Source organism: Colias croceus, chromosome 8 (genome assembly GCF_905220415.1).
Source record: "Colias croceus chromosome 8, ilColCroc2.1".
NCBI lineage: Eukaryota > Metazoa > Arthropoda > Insecta > Lepidoptera > Pieridae > Colias > Colias croceus.
This window is the reverse complement of record NC_059544.1, coordinates 7,236,055-7,259,983: the sequence shown is the minus strand read 5'-3', so window position 1 is coordinate 7,259,983 and position 23,929 is coordinate 7,236,055. Positions and strand designations below refer to the sequence as shown.

The following is a 23,929-nucleotide window of genomic DNA, read 5'->3' as shown; positions in this document are numbered from 1 at the left end:
TTTTACACACATTTGGCTTAATCTAAGTTTATTACAAACCTAGATTAAGTCAAATAGTAGATGTAGGAATTTTGATAAGTTTTATAGATGTGAAATTTGAAGATACTCACTATATGAAGAAAGTCAACTCAACAACAAATTCCGAACAATGTACCTATTATATGGTATTCAACATTTCGTCATGGAAATGGAAACTTGTTCGAAAAGATGGAAGGAAATAACTAGGCTTTCAAAATTTCGAATACATTTATTAAATAATGTCTAATAAATAATTTTTTATTCAATAAAATTCGTTATTATTTTTATGTAAAAAAAAGTTATTGAATATAAAAGTATAATAATATAAGTAGGTACAGGCGTAGGGATGTGACGACCCCATCGCCCCCGGTTGGCATATCTACAATAGATATCCCAGCCGTGCAGTCAGTCACCCCGCAGGGCACCTTGTGGCGAGGTGTCGGGGAGTAGCGACCCCGCGGGAACCGAGCGCTCCCGGGGGAGGTCCCTGTCCTCACCTCTGGGCTGTCCCGGTGGCAGTTCGGAGTGAACAATAACGAGGTTCAGGATCCCCTACCTCTGGCTTGCCTTTGTTGGCCGTCCAGAGTGGAGCCGCTAGAGCTATATGCTCGGGGGTGGAAGTGTCTAATGGCGTAATAGCGGGGAAACCCGCTCCGGGCCCGCGGGCCCGCGATGGTGAAACCGGTGCCGCACCTCTCTACACCCCTAGCCGTTCAGCTGATGTTGCCCCCTTGTTGCCATTATCGGTAACCTTTTTGGGAGCCCATCGACCGAACTGGCGAGTCACCGTCTGCCATAATTTTCAATTTTTAATATTGAAAAGGCAGACGTCCATAGTCTCCATAGACCCAATATACCAGTCCATCTAACACCCTCTTCCATAACCCAGTTTTATTCATTTCCATTTTTCTGCAATAGTCCTACATTGGCCGCGGACTGCCCAGGGCTGTATCTCTATAGTGCAGTCATGGGCAGGCTGCGGCTGGTGTCCCACAACACATTAAATTCTCTAAAGGGCCTCTGCGTGTTGGACCTGTGTCCCCACGTAAGCCTTCCAAAGGACCGGGTATCATTCTTACGGCGATACCCGTGTATTATGGAGGGGGGTAAGTAGGTGTAATATTCATGATTACTTATGTCACGGAATGAGAAGTTTGGAAAAAAGCTTTGGACAAAACATCCATTTAGTCAGGGTAGGATGTTTGAAAATGGAGATGGTGTAAATAACTTATTATGAAATAATAAGGAAATAATATTATGTGGAATGTAATAGATAGGTACCACAATTTAAAGTGGAAAATAGTTTATGAGCATTCATGCTTTCCTCCAAGATTGCTATTTATATCTTGCAGGAGAAATATTATTTATCCAAACTGACCTTGAAATTGACTTTAAACTTTGAAATATTATATTAATACTGTAATATCTTCTTAGTTAGAACATAACATAATAATATCTAAAATGTAAGTTACATTTTATTTATTACATACGTCTAAATCACAAAAAATTGTATGTTTAAATTCTGAAACCAACGGAAAGTTACAAATCCCATCCCAATTCATTAATAAAACGCATAGGAGTATCGTAGCCGTGACCCTATTTCGACAGAGTTCATTCACTTTTGGGTCCAGGGTCTAGGAATTTTGGATGTATATTTTCTGAAGTAGGTACCTATTTGATCTCATTCGCATTAGTTTGTTATTCGCAGAAGACTTTTCCATTTAATTTTATTTATTTATTCATTGAGTCATTTATTATATTACTTTCTTGATGAAAACGAGATCAGAAAATATTATAATACAAATATACAGGTACCTAGTTACTTAATTAGATCTAAGTTTGCTAAATTTTCAGTTGTCCAACTTGCTTTATCTATACATATAATAAATCTGTAGAAGGGTCAATTCTGTACATTGAAAATATTGAAAAAATAAATACCAGGGGGTGTTACTGGATCGATACCACACCCAAATATGTGTTTAAAAAAATTTTTGTCTGCCTGTCTGTCTGTCTGTATGTTCAGGCATCACGTGAAAACTAACGGTTCGATTTCGATGAAACTTGGTATAATTATACCTTATTATCCTGGGCGTAAAATAGGATACTTTTTATCCTGGAAAAATACGTAGAAAAAAAATAATCTCAATCTTTCAGTTTTATCCATAGACGTTGTTCTTTAGAACCGCGAACTAATATAGGCCTAGCCGTATTTGGGTCCAATAGATATTTATAAGATATCATTGTCAGAGTTACTCAAAATGAAGAAATAAACCATCCACGCGATGACCGACATCCGCGCGGACGGAGTCGCGGGCGGGAGCTAGTTTATTTAATATAACTTAACTAAATTTTTGATTTTATTGAGTTTTGCTACCAAAAATTTTCGTTTGAAGCAATAATTTATAAAAATATCAATTACTTAAGTAGATACGTTCACCAATTATTAAGAACAATATTTGTGTGGTCTGGATCTACATAATATTATATAGTAGGTATATAGTATAGTAGGTATATTGCTAGTATTTCGACATTTCGACATTTGTTAGTAAGTCGTTAATATTTAAAGCTGTAGGCATGTCTTTATCGATCGGCCACTCAATTCCCGTCTCCCGATGTATATCAGAAAAATACGGTCAAGTGCGAGCAGGACCCGCGCTCCAAGGGTTCCGCACGAACCTGTTTTTATTACACGCTTTATATTAGCTTCACCTGTATGTTTGTAACCGACTTCTTTGGGCGCGATTTTGACCCACTTTAAACGGCCAGATTTCGTTCAAACTTTGTAGATTTATTGAGGACCGATGACAATACACTAATTTGATAAAATTTTCTATTTTTTAGTTCGGTTTTCTATAAAAAGCGTGTTTTTTAGTTTTTTTAAACTATTATTATTTTTACGTAGGTATAAAATGTTTTTAAGTGTATTAAGTAGAAGTAAAAGTACCCGAACCAAATTAAAATTCTTACGACTGCAAATCCTTATAATTCTTACGATATTCCCAGATTGTCGAGGCTAAACTTTTTTGGAACGGCAGCGCTACAACAGATTTTTTTGGAAACATTTACTCACAAGTAAGTAACTACTTACCTTAATAAATCTGATAAACTCTTTTTAATTTAGAATAAAGAATGTAGTCTTAAATTATTAAACATTTGTCTTTATTCTGACTACGAAAATATGTGCTTAGTTTAGTCACATATTTCATATTTTCATATCAAACATGCTAACGCCATAATCGGTTTCACTCACCCAAACAATAATAAATCACACTTCTTCATTATCTAGGCTTGCCTAGAGAACCTTGGATTGCCGATAATTTATTGACGAAGTGATAAAAAGAATACCTAATGAGTGTCAAAATAAATCGGGTATGGTGAATCATAATCATGGCATCGCATCGGTATCAAATTATAATCTGGACTAATAGATATATTATTAAAATAAAGAGTTTGTGTGTTTTGTTTCACTTATTTAGGTCAGCCATATAACATCATGTTCGACGTGGATGAAACTGCAGGGCACAGCTAGTTCTACTATACATAAGATTATCAAACAAACATACAATTTAGGACAAATTATTTGCGAGTAACAACACAAAGTTGTAATAAGCCGTAACAAGTTTTATGAGCCTTATGGTGATCATTAGGAACTATACAAGTCATCTTATAGGAGTGGAGATTTCAAATTATATACTTATGATATTATCTACAATGACAAATGAAAATGCGAAATGTTGTCGAAGCCAACAATTTATTTTTTATTATATATCGTAATTCGTAATATAGTCACGGCTTTTTTTATTCGTTATTTTTTTAAATGAACATATTCCTAATTTAATACTAATAAATTCCCTTCAAATATATTTACCCAATATTAGATAAACCTTAGCTTTCAAAACTTTGAAAAGTTTAGATAATTTATAAGTAGCTATTTGACCCATTTATTTATCAGAATTAGGTATTAACTATTAATACATTCTGAAAATTTCATGAAAAAATTTCAGTCAGACGGCGTTTAAGTGATAACCAATTCAAAAAAATATGTAATACTTAGTACAACAAAAATAAAATGTATGATATTTCTTACACAGAAACTCCAACCTGCTCTACATATTCTTAAAATTTAAAATTAATTCGCACTAAGAAACAAGACTTTAACTTTAAAATTCATAAACAACTCACTAAGTACTAGATTATTCAGAATACATTTTGCAAAAATAACACGTAAGTAAATATATATATTTTATTGAATATTATATTTCATAGCAAGAGCATAATATTAAGTCTTCGTGTATGCAATCTACATTATTTCTTAATGTAATTTTTATTCATGTAAATGTAAATTAAAGAAAGTGACGGACAAACAGAAGAATCTATTAGGGACTTCGGACATCTCGCGAGAATTGGTCGTGCGAGTAAGAACTATAAAAATATGTCATCACATATCGTGAAATCTTAATCAAACCTAATCAGACTTAATTATGATCACAATAAAAGTGAATGCTCCACGAACCCCGCTACCAATGATACCACATCTACAGTTCGCAGTTCACTATAATATTGTACCACCGATGACCGAAGCTTGGATTGTAAAGCCCATAATGTAGCACCAAAGTTCACGTGAGGTGTGAAGTGTCCCTTAGGGACTATGGTGTTAAGTGTGTGGGCTGTCGCCGCGCCCCGTCGCCGCCGATATGACGCATTGTACGATACATAATAGACTTAACAGTTTCCAAAGATACGTCTTAAGATATATACTTTAATATAGAAGCCTCCGAAAAAGTTAAAATGTCTAGTTCATTCTATTATCATCATTATTCTTTGATATAAGAAAATAGTACTTTAAAATAGGTATAGTAAAGCTTTGCGTTTATTTCTAAAGATACCTAATAAAAATAGATCTTTTCAATCAACGTTGCCAAAAAGACGGACATCCTCCATTTTTAACGTTTAATTCTTTATTTTTTGTATGTAGAGTGTAGGTGTAGCATATAATAATTATATTTATCTTTATTTATATATGTTTTAAAACTGTACTTTATAATTTAAATTGTAACTAACCGAAAAAATAAAAAAAATGCATGCTACAATTTTCGGACGAGTCCATAGAATAATAGAGCATGGTGTAACAATCACTTGTAAGCATAGGTTGGTATAGAGTATAGACTCTATAGTGTTTTGATGGCCCCGACCCCATCCCATCAGTTGGGCACGAAGTAGGCCATAGCCCAGTCAACCATCGCTCGTCGCGCGCGCTGCCTGTATCGTAATTATTACAAGTGAATTGTCGCCACTCCGACGCGGACGCCATGACTAATCAACCCCGTATTTTTCCGTGAATTTCACGCGAGCACTGCAAGGTTGCCTTGCGCTATACGAAAACGTGCCATTACAAACTCTATCCACTTTTTCAATAAGTACATTGGTGTTTATTTCTTTCTTTCTATAGCAACAGCGTCCCAGCTGATCGTTGACGTTTTAAAATAATAATAAAACGCGTTCAAGGTATGCCGTTTTTTGATTAATTTATACTAATGTGAAACTGTTTCAGTTTAAACGAATGTAAATAGTGTACTGTGTAAACGTCATAGTATTGTTATTAACGCAGGTTAGGTAATATTATGTCGCGGATTTAAATGTTTTTTTTTGTGCGATACGCTTTTTAAAACACTTGAAATGTGTAAACATAATTAACATTAAATGTAATCACAAGGTAATATTAATTTAAGACGTTAATAGTGCTCGACCTTGTTAGAATGACATGGTCTAAAGAGTGATATCATCTCATCTCTAAGAATGTTTAGCTATTTTTTAGATGTTTACGACACATGCTTTAGCATTTAGTTACCTAGACTAGTCTGTAGGCACATGCTATTTCTTAGGAATTTTTCATTTCAGTATCATGAAGTGAACGCAACAATGTTTATATTGTAACGACTGTTACGATTTATTTAGATTACCTAGGTACTTCAATATAAGAAATGATTTATCCCATTGAAAGATCATGATCATATTTTGACGTCCAACGGAATCTTACGCTATCTTACCTATATAATAATTACTTATAACCACTTTTGATGTAGAGTCAAGTGTCAACAAGATGTAGAGTTTAGTTGCTACCTAACTATGGTATACTTAATATAAAAAATGCATCGAAATCTATAATATTGACTTTTAAATGAAGATATTATTTTATTTTTATTTATAGTTTTAGTTATAATATAGTGTAAAAGAAACATCTTCCAGGCAATCTGAATATAAATGCGATACCTACACGATGCCGTTTAAAATAAAATTACTATTAACGAAATTCATAAGAGCTTTATCTTTTTTCGAACTCTACAATAAATATACATAGATAAATATGGAGAATAGATTATATTATTACCTACATACAAAAATAAATGTACAAGAGACAAAAGTAGATAAGTAAAACATATGTATAATGTTAATAAGTATCTTGTAAAATTTCTCGCACGGTTTGCATCTAATGAATTGTTAATACAAGTGTCAATATATAAACATGGTAAATGTTAAAAATGCATAGTAAAAGTAGGTTCAACAGTTGAAAAACACACCAAATAGTGTTAAAAACAACGAGTCCCGATTTCTCTCTGAGGTTACTACGTGTCAAGGCCACTTTGATATCTTTTCATTTCATCGTTTTTTATTTTTAGTTTTAATACCTTTATCTAACAGACACAAATATACAATTTATTAAGGTATGATAATACGATTTTGAAACTTAGATATAATGTGATTGTGATAATATTAACGTATTAAATGCGTTTATTAACCAAAGTCAAAAGTACATAGAGCACGACTTTTGTAATCACTCGTCTTTCTCACAAATTCCTTCAAAGATTATATGATATATTTAAAAATATTCAACTATTCAAACGTTTTTATTTCATCATATACAACTTGGCAAATCAAGTTTAAATTTTTTTTAAAACCCAAATTCAAATGCAGCTCCAGCAAATACGTAGAACTCTACAAGTATTCAAAGAATCCATTAACATATATTAGGTATGAAAGTTTCATTTTATTAAAAGCTTGGTATTTGTAAGAAACGGACTGTAATAGTTATGTCGTATTACACAATTAAAATAGCATAATTTTATTGCTTTTATGAGACATAAACACACGACTTGTGGGTGGTAGATGTATTGACATTGTCTTTATGACCTACATTTTAAGGGCATTGACCGGAAAACTGCTGTTTGCCTCACGGCATGTCTATTTGTACAGAATAGAATCCTGAAGGTTGAATTTCAAAATTATGTGATTTAATATGTTCTATGATTTTTATCATATTTTTACAAAGTAATATACTTTATACTTTATAAAAGGTTAGTCGCAAAGCACTAAGCACAATAAGAATAGGTATTGGATGTTATTATGTTCACAACCTTCGCTACCCAATTGTTCGTTTTATGAAAATATATTGGGTAAACTTATAGGGTTTCTAAAACCTTAATCTAATAATCAAACCTCGTTTATAATTCATGTAAGGTTTTATGAGTAACGCTTTTTTAATGATAATATTCACAGCTCTACCTACAGGTATTTTCTTTACGCTATCGACACGACTTTATTGATCACTAGCTGTTGCCCGCGACTTCGTCCGCGATTACGTCGTTTTAGGTCATTCGTCGTTTAAAAAAAATACGTGACACTTTATTTTTAAATGTTCTTAATTGTCTCTTTTAAAATTTAACTACATTAAAATTGAAAACTCTGATAAGAAAATCTTAAAATAGGAGAAAATCGAAAATCTGAGGAAAACATGAATGAATGTGATTTAAATTCTACATTACTTAGTATTTCAAAATATAATAATCTAAATTAAATGTAGATTAACAGTTTGAGCGCACCGATATAGAATATGTAGCTAAGTATTAAATTACGTTAGTTTACATAGTAACAAAACAAAAACACGATGACTTTCTTTCGCGCTCGGTACCACAAACTAAGCATGTTAATGGTACGTGGCCCGCGTCACTTGACCCCCCGCGAGTTCCCCTCCGTTGCTATGCGAAAATACATTCGTCGCCCTGCTGTAGGAAAAATTGTAATACTGTGGCCTAGGCGTTATAACACGCCCAGGGAGTTCCTGAGTACCGATAGACATCTATGCACCCTATCATTTGTCAAACGGTCTTCATATTGAGTAAAAGTTTCAGATTCAGAGTGTTATAGACAAATATAATCAGAAAGCTTCGAACTCCTAAGCTATCGGAAGTTACCGTGTTATTGTGAGTCAACCATAAAAGATAGACATTTATGATGTCGGGAGATATTTTTTATATAATAAGGAGAACATTTCTTTCATACATGATTTCTGTGTAGCTTTATTCTGTGTACCATAAAGGTTGCACACGCGACGAAAGCTTAAAAATGGAGTTACTGCTCTGCTCAGGAGTATGAAAAATAATTGTACCAAGTTTCGTTTAAATCCGTCGAGTAGTTTTTGTTTCTGTAACGGTTATACGGACAGACAGACGGACAAAAATTTTACTGTTTGCTTCTTTAGCATCAGTGTCGATCCCTAATCACCCCGTGATAGTTATTTAGGAAATATATTTCATGTACAGATTTAATATAAGTATACATAATAGGTATATTTAGATTCCAATTTCCATGTACCTAACGTTAAATTCGACTATACAATAACTAACAGACAACGCAGGTTACTCTCGTTTCCGTAGGTAAATTGAGGCGGTTACATATTCGGTCCTCATAACATCACTTTTAGTGAACGAAACGACAGCGCGGTTTAATTCGATGCCAACACCATAAGAAAAAAGGAAATATTTTTAATTGTGAAAAAATATTATGATTTACACTATTAACACTATTTTAATCTATATTATATTACATATAATAAATCTGTTGAAGGGTTAATTCTGTACATTGAAAATATTGAAAAAATAAATAGCAGGGGGTGTTACTGGATCGATACCAAACCCAAATATTATGTGATTAAAAAAAATTTTGTCTGTCTGTCTGTCTGTATGTGAAGGCATCACGTGAAAACTAACGGTTCGATTTCGATGAAACTTGGTATAATTATACCTTATTATCCTGGGCATAAAATAGGATACTTTTTATCCCGGAAAAATACGTAGAAAAAAAACTAAATCTTAATTTTTTCCGCGCGGATGGAGTCGCGGGCGGAAGCTAGTATAAAATATATGGCTGTGAGTGTGTAAAAATAAATCCAGCTAGTTTCACATCACACTTATGTTTATAATTAGCTATACGACATGAAAATATACATATTAATTACCAAGCAATAATCATACAGGTAAATACTGAAGAATTGAAGAATTGAGATGATTAACAGTCAAAGTTTATTTTAGTAATAACATTTAACAACATGTCAATGATGAAGAAATAATAATTATCAACGAACTAACCTTTTCTATAATACTTAACACAGCACATTTTTTAAATTATCTTGCTCAACTCTGCTCAAAAATTTGAGGGTTTTGTTGGAACTTTAATGTGTCAAAACTATGATATATCTAAACTACGATACAACTTGCATGCGGAAATGCTCATTACAATCAGTAAATTTAAAGAATAACTAACAACATACTATTCAATTTTATTGAGCTGATTAATATCTTTTGCCTGGAAGAGATCACCGCCGCCAGGCCGCCGCCTAATAAATATACTGTGTTTTCTTATAAAATCGTAACATACTTAATTTCTTTTATCTACTAAATTTTAATAAATTTATAACTAAATTCTTTTTATCTAAAAATGAGCTTGAGCTTATATTAGGCAAAAGTATACATTAACTTTTTATAATTTCAGGACCGCACCTTAAATGGGGCCTCGTAAAATATGCCTACGGGTTATTAATAGAGAAATGATACACAACAAAGTTATGTTGGTTCCATTTTATTTATAAAATATAATGAAAATGGACAAATATAAAACATATTGTGTAAAATGATTAAAAATAAATAAATGAAGCAACTACGATTCAAAGAAAACATCTTTTTCAGTGTGAAAATGCTCTAAGCAATCCTGGATGATGAGTCATGTACTCTCATCCCAGTGCGGTCGGTGCCTCGATAGCCATAACGATAAATATTATAATCAGATAACAGCAAAGTCAGAATAAAAATCATAACTTGTACAGTTGTGAGTGCAAAATTTATGTTTCATTTGACAATAACATTTTTTCGGTACTAAAACGTAGTATGTAGTTTGATATATGGTTGGCCGCCCCTTCTCTCCTTCCTGAAAAATATCCTCCAAAATTACCCGAGATACTTCCAATGATTGAACCATACGTTGGACATTAACTTCAGTCAAAAATTGACGAATACTAATTTCCACTTAATCCTCGCTGCCACTATCTTCATCATCAAATCATCAATTTTCAAGTGGTGTTGTAAAATTGTCAGCAGAAATAGTCTTCCAAAGGCGATATAATTTTATGAATATTGAATCTGTAAATAAAAAAATCAAAAGTTAATTGTAAATCTATAAAACAAGCTACTTACAAATAAAGTTTTATCAACAAACTACTGTTCCCAACGCACCTCAAAATCTTGTAAAAGTCAAAAAGAATTCATCATTCTATTATTTCATTCTAAAAGTGTAATAAAATACTTTATAAAACCAATAAAATACACGAATTGCTATATTATAAAAAATAAATACCTATAAAAGTAATAACTTACCTTTTGTATGGTGAAAATTCACAAAACACGAAGATTGAATTTGATATTTTTGGTTTTATGACATTCAATTTATAAAGAATAGAAACATTCGATCACGAAATTATGCGGGTTCGAGTCCCGCCTCGTGATCGAATTTTTTCTATTCTTTATAAATTTATAAAACTCGAAGATTTTAAAAATGTAACCAATGAACGCAATCAATGTTAGATTAATTGTAATGGTGTCTAGTTTGACTTAAAATAATAAACATCTACCTACCCTCACTTTTAAAAATGTAGTATATTCACACGAAATATAAGCGCACCTTATAGGGAAGGGAAGATATGGGTTAAAGAGTTAAATAAATAACATGATTATATTTAAATTATTAATTTTCAACAGTATGTTCAGTAGTGTTAACATGTAAATTGATTTGATTTTTACGAAATCTCATAGATGGCGCTGTTTCAAATTTGTCTTTATACTACTAAATTCATTAAACTGTTTCTCTGCCCAAATTACGTAAATGACATAGTTTTTATTTTGTAAAGCTAGATAATAGCATGGCTTACTCGAAACCAACATTGAAACATGAGTCTTTAGATTGTACGCTGTCGTAGTACACGGAATATGTAAGAAAAATAAAGGTTCACTGCTCCTCCCCCGAAGGTGATATCATGATAATATGTATAAACTATCCTCACCCGACCTCTAAGGAATATTCATGCAAAATTTGAAGTAAATCTATTCAGTACTTTCTGAGATTAGCAAGGAAATACATACAGACAAACAGACAAACAGACAAACAGACAAAAATTCTAAAAACTATGTTTTTGGCTTCTATATCGATTATAGATCATGGATTATGTATTCTTTTAAAAAAATATTCAATGTACAGTTTTGACTTTCCTACGATTTTATTATATGTATAGATAAGACTTTGTCGATTATAAACAGATTCTTCAAGGCCTGTGGGCAAATTATGAAATACCTAGCCAAGTAAAAATTTACATTACATTGTATAATAAACACAAAGGTGAAAGGTTGATAAAACTTTCCCTTGATTTACGAATATCTTTTACTTATTGTATATTTCTGAGCACGCGCCTTTGCTAATCAACGTATAAGAAATGTTATATAAACGTTTTATTATATTAAAACATTTTTTAAATACTTTTTTATCTACCTACTACAGAGTATCTTAAAACAATAAAGAATTCAATAAAGATTTTTTCCTTTTCATTACATGCAGGTAAGATAAGAAATTGTCTTAATCAAGGTTTTAATTTTATTATTCCAAAACTTACATCGATTTGTATGTTATGTATTTATGTATATCTATTGGCGCAGCGACTCCATTCCTTTTGTCAACAAGATTATCATAAGTCATATTTACAACAGATAAATATCAAGATAATGGAGAATTGGGTGACGGTATTCTGAACACCTGTGGAAAACAAGTATTTCCTTCCTGAGTCATTCAATGCATAACATAATATTATTTTATCATTTTTCAAGATAATCGTGACCAACTAGTGAAATAAGGAGTCACCTGTTTATTCTATATATTATCTAGTTCAGAAACGTGAGTCATGAAACCAAAATACCAAAAAGAAGGATAACGTATTGTAAGAACTTTAATACGATAGTACGATATATCTTCTATATCTCATCTCATCAGGTACATTTTGAACCAGAAAGTAATTCGGAAAACGTTAAATTATTTTCTTAATTTATTGACAATCCCTTTTTATTTTCGCTATAGCGTACATATTTTGCAGTAAATATAATATTTCTCTGTTATAATGTAACATTAAATTAGTAATCCGATAACGAAATTATTTCTTTCGACTCACTTTTTTTTAAAACATTATCAGTGTCTATCATCTGAAGCTAATAATAGAGAAGTCTAAATGACTCAACCATTTCAAAAAATACGTGTATCAGATTACAAAAATCAGAATGAAGATCATATTTTTTTAGACGAAGAAAATTCTGGACAAAATTGTACAATTTCTATATCTGCAATCAGACTTGGATTTTCTGTATATTTCTTTAACAATTAAAAGTAGCCTACCAAGCAGAGATAACTTTTAATTTACAATGCTTTTTACTATAATTCTAATTATTCATGTATGCAGTATCAGAAAAACGTATTGGTATCTGTGGAGTTTTGATCAAAATGTCCTTGAGGTCGACTGGGCGGAGCAACTGTATCTAGTCTTTTCATTCCCAAAGGAACTTTTTATTAGCCTCCAAAAAATCAATTTTTACGATGATTGTGACTCTCTTTGAGATGTATATCAATACAATCTTTGACTTCTTTTAAACGTCTAATACATAAATATTATTTAGATCTGGAATATGGCTCTGAGTAGTGACCTTAATACTTTAAGTAATTAATAACTATTAACTATATTTTTATATGTGTATGTTTATCATTTAGTAGGTATATATTATTATGTATTTATTAAGTAATATGTATGTTTGTAAAATATTGTTTAGTTTTTAAAATAAGATTTTGATGCCTCCCTTTATACAGCAAACACTTGTCCTCTGCCTAAGGGGTCGCCTGGTAGAGATCACTCTGAAGTGATAAGGCCGCCCCGTTACACATATTAAGCTGTAACATTGTGACTTATTAGGTATATACTTTTATATTTTATAAAAACAATGTGTGTAATGAAGTGTCAAATAAAAAAAAATAAATAAATATATCTGTTCAGTCAATTTATTTATACCGATATTATTGAGATAAGGTAATAGGGCTGCATTTATGTACGTAGGCAGGTACAAACGCCAACATGATTAAATTTGTCAGTCACAGTTACGTTACTTACATAATTTAAATGATGAGTAATACCGCTCCTATTCAATAATGTATGTAATACAACTATTACTTTATATTAAACGAGTAACTACAAGAAAGTAAGTATAGGATATAATAGTATAGTACTAAACCAAGGAAAATGTTTACAATAAGAGGAAAATCTGTCTCGCATAATTTCAATAAGACTAGTCAGGCAGTATACTCGTATTCTAATTTAATTTACCGTATGAATCAAAAATTAACAGACATTGCTTCTAATTGAAGGTACAAAAAGGTGCTTGAAATACCTAAATAATTATCTCACGCGTTCATTTAGATAGATACTAAGCAGGTGCTGCAAAAATTTTAATTCCGACGCGTCGATACTCGATATCACTTACAAATTACAGACCTATTCGTCATTGTTTCAGAAATGATTAGCGTGTGTCGCTGATTCTAACGTGTTATTAATTTATTCAACAGGATGCCACCAGCGCTGCAAAACGTGAAAATGTTTAACTCGAACTCGCGGTGTGACATCGCACTGCTTTCCGACTTCAATAGTGATGAGTGCAGCAAACCTCTTAACAATAATACAGTTAAACAAAGTGAAAGTGACAGTGTTAGTGAAAAAAGTGATGACTTTGACTTGGCTAAATATGAAGCCATGGATTTTAAGGCACAAATACGGTGGCCCGATTTAGTTGTACAGATTTCTTTACACTTAGTATCAATATACGGATTGTACCTGATATTAACAAACCAAGTGAAGTTCTTCACGATACTTTTTGGTGAGTATTATAAATGTTAATATTATATTAAACACACATAAACGTTCATTTTTTTTTCTATATTTATATGTATAATATTGTAGTAATACTTAGAAGGAAGTCGCTTCCCGCTGTCTGCCCCCATGCGTATTCTCTACATTCTACAACATCAGCTAGGGTACGGATTTTTTACGCTGTATTATATTAATAGATAGAATAGTTCAAGACGTAGTTATATTATGTAATTATGTAAACATGCATCGTGCAAAGACGGAGGACTCAGAAAAATTTAGTCAACATAATTTATTTAAAAATTGAAATCATTCGAAAAAGTCAAAACTATACATTGTATATTTTTTAAAGAGATACTTGGGGCGTGGCTACTATCGTGGCTATTACAAAAATATAGTTTTTAGAAATTTTTTCGGTTTGTATGATGTATGTCCGGGCTAAACTGAAAAAGTACTTACTGCATGGATTTACTTCTGATGCAGAGAAAGCTCGAGACCTGATTATATGTATTTATGGTAGTACGCAATACTATAGAATCATTCAAGTTTTCAAATCCTAATGTAAGACTGTAAAAATAAAAATATTACATTAATTTGTCTCACTTTCACATTGCTTTTTTTGGTATGTCTTTCATCATTATTGCATCGATTTACATTTACATCTACCTGGGTATTATTTCGAAGGAATTTTTTCAAGTATCCAATTAGCAAGTAATAATATTGTTTTTTTTTTAAATCATAACTTAAAACTCACTATCACATTTATATAATTAGGTTTATTTATAATATTGATATCAATACTTAAGTTTTACAATAATTAATGCTTGCATGCATATAATTAATGTGTTAATAATTTTCCTTACTACTTCGTTAAATGAAATATTTTCCTCATAATTGTGTAAAAGTTAAGCTTCAATTAATGTACTTTGTAAGTAGGTTGTAAATTGTATAGAAACGAGTTTAATAAAAAGGACAATATCATATCCATACATCTATGGATCATTTCAATGGAAGGAAGCAATAATAAACAAAACAACCATATTGTAAAGCCAAAATTGAAATGCTCAATATAATCACGAAGATTTATAAATAAACGAATTGAGTCAGCGTGTATTCTCAAACTAGGTAAATGGAATGTTATATGTGAGCAGTGCGATTGTATTTTTTTTTTTAATAATAGAGCGGGAAACCGAGCTTTTGTTTCGCCTGATGGGCGTTAACCACAGACCATAAGCATTATGTAGATCCGTTGCAAGCTTTCATTCATAGTAAATACATAATATTAATAATATTATGAAGATGAAGAATTTATTTGTTTGAACACACTGCTCTCCGGAACTTCTGAACCGATTACAAAATTATTATAGATAACAATAGTGCAATACCTATATACCACAGACGAAACCGGAGAAGACCACTAGTATGGTAGTAGTAGGCGAGCTAACCCAATTCATACCAATGCGTGCTCCATATATAAAAAATAAATCAAGATTCAAATTATTATTTCCTTGAGATTTAAATGCTATTCACGCACTTTACAATGTTTATTTATACCATAATGATTTAATGCTTCGTTCCGCTGAGATAATAACGCTTCAATATCCATAAAAGTCACTGTGACAGCTAAAATTAACAGCGCTTTAACGTTTATTATCGTTTAAAACGCCATTTTAATTCATGCATTTTTAACCCTAGGAAAATAGCATACAAGTGAAGGTGAACATTCAAACATTTAAGAGATACAACATATTGTAATAGTAAAGTGGGTCACTTATAAGGAAACAGGAAGAATAAAATCAAAATCATACAACCGATTACAAGGTCCATGGTTATAGGATAATTTACCTACACATTGGGGCATCAATATAAAGTGGGCCTAAACGACATACTGAATTATTATTAAAAAAACGTACCTAATTATTAATTTCTAAATAATTATCTTTGATTCTTGAAAATGTTATTATATATAATACTTTTATTAATTTATCAATCCGCATTAAAATTTTCATAGAAAAAGTTTTATATCCCGTTATCAGTTATGGTATCTTAGATTTAGTAAACACTAAATTGTATTAAAAATTATTAAATTATTCATATAATTTTCAAACGCAATAATATAGATTTACCAGTTTTCAAGTTTGGTTTAGGTTTTAGGTACTAATTACTAGAAGGCACTAATCACTCATCATTCTAGATCTGTGGATTAAATTGATCTGTATTTCTCTATCTATGTACATATCTGTATTAGTTAGATCTGTATAAAATAGAAGCATCGTTTATTTATCAGATAATTGTATTTATCCTCCTACCTTCTTAATTCCCTAAGAATTTTCTTGTAGATTTCCCCAAAAAAGTTTTCTAAAACAACCGGAAAGTTCAAAATAATAATACAAGGAAGGATCCTGATAGCGAATACTTATGGGCTAAATCTCACTTTGGTAGTTTTTTTTTTTAGTTATCTGTACAATCACAGTCAACCTCCTTGATAGTGGCCATTGATTTATAATTATTATTTTTTATACTTTAGGTAGAATTGAAGCCATATAACATTGAAAATAATTGTTTTATATACTTACTATGAATTAAAATGGATGAATGAGAAATAAATAATTTTTCAATCATGCCAGTGTTGAGTACAAACTACCTCCAACTAACTACCTCTTTAAAAACAAACTTGTAAACTCATAACTTTCCTCATATTATATTTTCATAGTAGTGAGCGACGATGTCGTTATATTCGTAAATAAATATGAGATACTGTTCTTGGGCAAATTTAGATAAACCTGTTTACATTGACAAAATCGTATTGAGAAAAGTATTTGAAACTAGCGGTCCGCCCCGGCTTCGCCCGTGGTACATATTTACGTTTTCTCTACATAAGAACTATCCTCGCACTTCAAGGAATATAATAAAAAAAGAATTAACGAAATCGGTTCAGCCGTTCTCAAGTTATGCGCTTACCAACACATTTTGGGATTCATTTTTATATTAAAGAAGAAGATAGAAGCACGAGGTACGCATATTGTAAAAGACTCGTATTCTTCATTTGTTTGAAGTTCTAGAGAAATTCGTATGATATTTTAATTTTATTAAGAAAAACAAATTTCAAAGTTTCATGTATGAATGTGTTCCATGTGGAATGATAATAATATATACCATAATAGATATTAAGCTTTCAGAATAGCAGTAGCAGTAGATTTGATTGAGACAGATTGAATGTCAGGCAAATATATATTCGCTAGTTTTTTATGCAAATATACATTAGTAGGTACCTACTATTAAATGAATAAATGAAGAAAAAGAATTAGTTCTCTATTATGCGTAAAATATTCTATACTTATAATTTATTTATATTTAATTAATTTTAAATACTTTAATTGTCTGTTTTCGTTGCAGTTCTTGGTACAATCTACACATCTGGTTTCGGAATCACTGCCGGCGTGCACAGGCTATGGTCACATAGAGCATATAAGGCGAAACTGCCGTTGAGAATCTTACTCGCATTTCTTTTCACTATAACTGGTCAAGTAAGTATGCAATATATCACCGTTGGTCTAAGATAGATTTCTCTAATTCTTGTTTTCTTTGATTGCATTTTTATAAAAGAAAATTCAGTTTTTCACAAGAGAACAATCTCTTGTCATTTTCAATAGAAAAATGTCTTAAATCGAGGTGAAAAACTGAATTTTTGTAAAGTTGTAAATCCAAAAGTTTTTGTAAATTTGTATCCTACTCATTTCATTCTGTAACCTAAGTGTCGAAAGTAAATATAGACATTATTTTCATATAGAAAATGGGCTTTCGGTATGTAAGACTAACAGCTTATCTATAAGGTAAATAGCCTTTAGCCATTCTATAATCTTACTAAAATATACGCAACGTGTAAAAACGCCTACTCTTCAAATGTTTACTGAAGACGTTAAGCGCTTGTTTACATTAAGTCACTAAACATAATTCCTATTATTTGCCCTTATTGGAATACTAACACTTAATACTATTAATAGCCCTCAAAACAATAACTTAAATCCAGCTCACGTGAGTAAGCGATGGTTTGCAAAATATCTTAATAGGTTAATCCTTAGCTGTATAGTAACACCGAATGCTCCACATGTTTCCTAAACAAACAAAGATAGCGTGTTCAAATACTGTCTACATAATCACTACAAAGTATAAAACAAAGTCGCTTTCTCTGTCCCTATGCCCCTTTGTATGCTTAAATCTTTAAAACTACGCAACGGATTTTTATGCGGTTTTTTTAATAGATAGAGTGATTCAAGAGGAAGGTTTTAATATATAATTTATTAGGTTTTAGACAAAGCGGGCGAAGCCGTGGGCGGTAAGCTAGTATTGTATTAATTTTCAATTTCGAGTGCACGTGAGTAAATGCGTGACTTCTGCTAAAGTTACATGAGCCCTATAATCTCACTAACTTGAATATGATATGGGTTCGTCTCAGTTTCGCAGTATTGTTTTTCACTTACTCATAAAAATAAAACAAAAACAAATTTACTCGATAATCATTCCATTATGTACGTTATTTTGTACATAATATATATTAAAATATCAATAAATTTTTAAATTAAGCTTTGAAACCTTATTGGAATAACAAAGTTTTCGCGGTATATTTACATCTGCATCAGCGAAAACGGAAAATTGTATTTAACTATTAAGTCTTTCGTGTCGATTTTTTGTGTAAATACAACTAAATTCTTGCACGGTTCTTACAAATTTCTATAGGTATATTAATATCTTTAAGGAAAATGATCGTTGTCTCCGTTTACAACAATACTTAGCCATGATTTATTTAATAATATGACTAGTCATTGAAATAAATGAATTGTTGTGCTATAATATAAATGCACATACAAAACAATTGCTTGGAACTGAAGCTGAATGGAAGCGGTCTGAGTTTTATTACCATAAAATAGAGTCAACTGGACTAGTTGACCCCTCTTTATACTTTGGAGATATTAAAAATTGTTATGACCATTTTACGATGAATGTTTGTTCAGGTGGCCTTTATCGCGATATGGTTCTTGCTTCTTTATCATACAAACAGATAATATGTATATTCAATCGCATTCTCTAAAACAAGAGTAGTTGCAATATATGTAATTTTTAAGTAGATAATATACCAGCTGTATTTCAGAAAGGCTGATCTATTTAAGTTGATTGATAATGCGAATATAATTATATACCGTCTTTCTATAAAAAAGTACTTCATCGAATTTGATTATGTTTTCACTGAGAAATAACGTGGTTTTCAAGGAAATTTAGACATAATGTAATTTGTTTTAAGAAGAGGAAGGCGGGGAACGGGATGCTCGTTAAATATGAAGAAAAGACGTAGTCATGGGTGTCAAAGCTCGACAAAAACAGTGTTGTAGAGATCCAATGAAAAAAAATTATTCAAAAGCTAAAATTCAAGTTTCTCTCTAAATAATTATAATACCTATTATATAGCTTAGATTACAAAATAAAAGGCAGATGGAGCATGTCAATCGTCCATCGTCCTTGTCAAAGAAAATACGAAATCAAAAACAAATACGAACCTAGCGATTCTAGTGTCATGCAATACATCAAAGGATGTCATGCGTACTTCCTGAAGTCCCATGTCCAATTAGCAGACGAGCGGATAATTATAAGCCTGGCTTGACACTTGAGACGTAACCGTAATAACATATTATTCAATCTACTATTAAAACAAAAAGAGACGTCTCGTCGTCATGCAAAGAAATCCATACTTACTTAATATTATAAATGCGAAAGTAACTCTGTCTGTTACTCAATCAAGCTTTAACTACTGAAACAATTTGTATGAAATTTGGTATAGAGATATTTTGATACCCGAGAAAGGACATAGGCTACCTTTTATTGCGAAATATGGACCACGGGCGAAGCCGGGGCGGACCACTAGTAGGTAATAAATGTTCAACTCAAACCCAAATATCAAATCCATTATGTCTTCAAAAATATGGAGGATCGGTATTGAACTGAAAAGTGCAGTTTTGAACTTTAAATGTCAGCTTAGATATAAAAGACTAATGCATTTTTCTTTGCACCCGCTGGTAAAATATGGTTCATAAGGTAGTTCTACTCGTTACTGCAGCTACTTACTAATTAAATAGCAGTAGGTATTAATCATTTTCCTACTACTTTAGTGACACAAATTAATAAAATTTAGAGATGACAATAATAATTATAGTTTTATGAACGTCTATAATAATCAATCGATATAACTATATCATGGTCCTCGTTTTGCAGATTTTTTAAATATATGAAACCATTTGTTTCTCTTCGGTTACTTATATATTTAAAAGCTCTATATTTGAAACGTTCTATATTTAAAAGTTCTATTTGTATAAATTGTACCTTTTTTTAAGTGACTTACCGACTAAAACCCCACTGCGTTCCGTCGAGCCGCTTTAATGATGGGGCCGCGGGTATTGGTTGGAATTTTTCCGTATATAAATTATTGTACCAGCGTTGTTGTTGTGTTGTTATGTTCGTCTTTAGGTACTGCGTACTGATTTTATTTGAATGTTTTTTTGTCCATATTTGTGATCTAACAAAACTTGGGAAAGCACAAACTTTTGAATTTTACCTTATTAATTATTATTCATTCATAACCAAAGCTATTTTTTTTCCCCCAGAGAGACATATACACTTGGGCCCTGGACCATAGAGTACACCACAAGTATACAGAAACGGTAGCCGATCCACACGACGTCAGACGAGGATTTTGGTTTGCCCACGTCGGATGGCTTGTACTCACACCGCATCCAGCCGTTGAGAATAGAAGGAAAGCTCTTGAAAAGACATCTGCGGATCTCATAGCGGACCCCGTTGTTAGATTGCAGAAAATGTAAGATTTAGGCAAATAATTTAGGGTTACCAAATGCATTGAATGGTTTGCAAAAATTGCAAATATTTGGAAAAATATTTGCTATTTATGTGTTAATTGTTCATAAATTTTATTGTACCATTAAAAATGATGATGGCGTTATGTAGATTCTCTAATAGCTTCAGATCTAATGTTCACAAGCTGCTATAGTACTTTTAATGATGACAATATAAAAAAAAACATATACTTAATAAGTTATTGTATGTAAAATATGAATTAACAATTGGTTATGTTGTCTTAATATGAAATGCAAGCAAATTATTAATTCCAATTATCATCAATGAATGAAGCCTTTGTTTTCGATGATAAATAACCCAGAAGTTTTATAATTTCATACATACGTACATATTATATTGTATAGAACATAATTATAGAATGTAATGACAGCTGTTAATTTGATTATTTCTTACACAGATTTCTTATCAATTTATATCTCCAATAACATGCTCTATATTGAGTTATTTTCAAAGATCTGCTATCTATATGCAATATAGATTAGTTAGCTGTAACATGAAATTTTGTAATTATTATTTACAAATAGAGCTTTAAAGTGTTTTTTTTATCTCTTTCAGATTATTTATTCCACTGTTCTCAATCCTTAACATCATACTTCCCTTATGTATTCCTATTTACTTCTGGGACGAGGATTGGATCACAAGTTTTGCTGTCAGCTTCGTGTTAAGGTTCACTATAACCTTGAATATAGCCTTCTGTGTGAATAGTTTTGCTCACTTATGGGGTAATAAGCCGTACGACAGGTAAGTTCCAATATCTTCATAATAAATTATTGTTTTTTTTTTTTGTGCTCTTTGAACTAGTAAATACACAAATTATTAATTATTAAGTAATTCTTGATTGGTTTGATGCAAAAGTCATTTCGATTTCCGTTTACTCTTAGTATACTTATTAAAAAAGTACAAGATATTAAAAAAGTACCTACACATAGTATTTTCTAGTGTTTGATTTTACGCGAGTATTATACATTTAGAAATTAAAGACTTTTTAACGGATTTTAAACGGGGAGTCTCCCCGTGACCACGCTCGCTGTAAAGTGTTCGAAACGTCGCGTCGGGAAAATAATATCTGTATAGGTATATAAAACTTAAAGGTGACTGATCTATCAACGCACAGCCCAAACCACTGGACGTATCGGGAAGAAATTTGGCATGCAGGTAGATGTTAGGACGTAGGCATCCGCTAAGAAAGGATTTCCCGAAATTCTTGCGGGAACGGGGAAAAACGGGGATGGATGAATAAATCGCGTTTAAAATCCGTTAAAAAGTCTTTAATTTCTAAAAGTACACATAGCTAAATTAAGTATAAGGAATATTAATATTAAGGTAATATTAATGAGCCCCAATTTATGAGTATTAATTCTAGGTATTACTATTATAATTCGTGTGAATTAAAGTAATTACAAAAAAAAAACAAATCTACGCAACGTTCATATCGTGATAAGAACAATAATTTTCATTTTTTGATAGGTTCATAAAATCGGTGGAAAACCAGCTCGTGAGTCTTGCAGCGTTAGGCGAAGGCTGGCACAACTACCACCACGTCTTCCCCTGGGACTATAGAACATCTGAACTCGGCAGGATCAACATATCCACGAATTTCATCGACTTCTTTGCGAAAATTGGATGGGCGTATGATTGTGAGTCTTATACCTAAGTAAAAATAACAAGGGACTAAAAGCTCACATTTCTTATGACCTTTCCTCGTTTATATTCCTTCTTACTTGATCCCATACAAAATTCAAAATAAGCACTTCGTGCGTTACAAATTAAGTCCACGTTATCGCGATATATTCGTCACCAATACAATTTTTCATCGCTTGTACCGCTTTCACTTATTATTTTGATCAAAACTGAGTTATGTCACTACTCTATATTACTCTTAATATAGTTATCAACAACCTACCTACCTAAGTACCTACCTAATTGATAGACGCCGATGTAGGTATTAAGACCAAACATATAACTTTTTTTTGATATTACATAAAGAAACAATAACAGAAGATAACACACATTATTTAACACAACAAGAAATTAAATAAAAAACAAATTTATCTTTCTGATGACGTCATTATATTGTAAGCAATTTTCTTGTATATTTCAGTAAAAGCAGCTACAACAGATATGATCAAGAGGAGAGCAGACCGAAGCGGCGACGGCACTTATCATCCTCACGAAGAGCCTTACCCTAAACATAATATTAACCACCATTCCGATTAACTTTTATTTTAATTAGTTTAATAATAAAATAGTTTGATTATTTTTTATTATAATTAATTTATTAAACATTATTTTTAAATTACCAAATTCTATCAATGTTTTCCATTAGTTTTTGATGTTAACCATATTTTGCACTTTCTAAGTAAGTTATAAAGTTTTTAGGCTGCTAGATATTAAATTAAAATTAAAAATGTACCTAATCTGATGTAGACTACGTTTACGAAGGTTTTCATAAACAATTCAATAACGTTTTATAATAATAATTTTTTTAAGTTTTATAATTATAATATAATTTTTGAGAAAAGCTTACATCAATAAGATCTGTATTTGAATTGTGTTGATTATTATCTGTAGAAAATAAAACAAAATATGACTTAAAATATCAAGATTTGATTATATTGAAAAGCTCTTTGAATTCAATAAAAACAGATAGCATAAATAGATATTATTACTTTCTTAGAAGTCTACTATCTAAGGTCGTTTATTTCAAATATTATATTA

At 31.4% G+C, this 23,929-nt stretch overlaps 1 protein-coding gene across 1 annotated transcript; it reads left to right on the top strand.

Annotated features, from left to right (window-relative positions):
* Window positions 1-5,231: 5,231 nt before the first annotated feature.
* Window positions 5,232-23,689, top strand: LOC123693996 (acyl-CoA Delta-9 desaturase-like). The gene is made up of 7 exons (XM_045639286.1): window positions 5,232-5,523; window positions 13,993-14,300; window positions 17,687-17,817; window positions 20,944-21,155; window positions 21,767-21,952; window positions 22,679-22,848; window positions 23,313-23,689. Exons 2-7 carry the CDS (start codon window positions 13,994-13,996, stop codon window positions 23,426-23,428), a joined length of 1,122 nt encoding a protein of 373 aa, XP_045495242.1. The 5' UTR covers window positions 5,232-5,523; window position 13,993; the 3' UTR covers window positions 23,429-23,689.
* Window positions 23,690-23,929: the final 240 nt, after the last annotated feature.

What these genes read in the sequence shown, in the direction of transcription:
- LOC123693996 (XM_045639286.1), top strand. Translation starts at nt 13,994, where the DNA reads ATGCCACCAGCGCTGCAAAACGTGAAAATGTTTAACTCGAACTCGCGG. An exon ending in GTTCTTCACGATACTTTTTG is followed by an intron (nt 14,301 to 17,686) that starts GTGAGTATTATA and finishes TTTTCGTTGCAG; the next exon opens with TTCTTGGTACAATCTACACA. An exon ending in GGTAATAAGCCGTACGACAG is followed by an intron (nt 21,953 to 22,678) that starts GTAAGTTCCAAT and finishes ATTTTTTGATAG; the next exon opens with GTTCATAAAATCGGTGGAAA.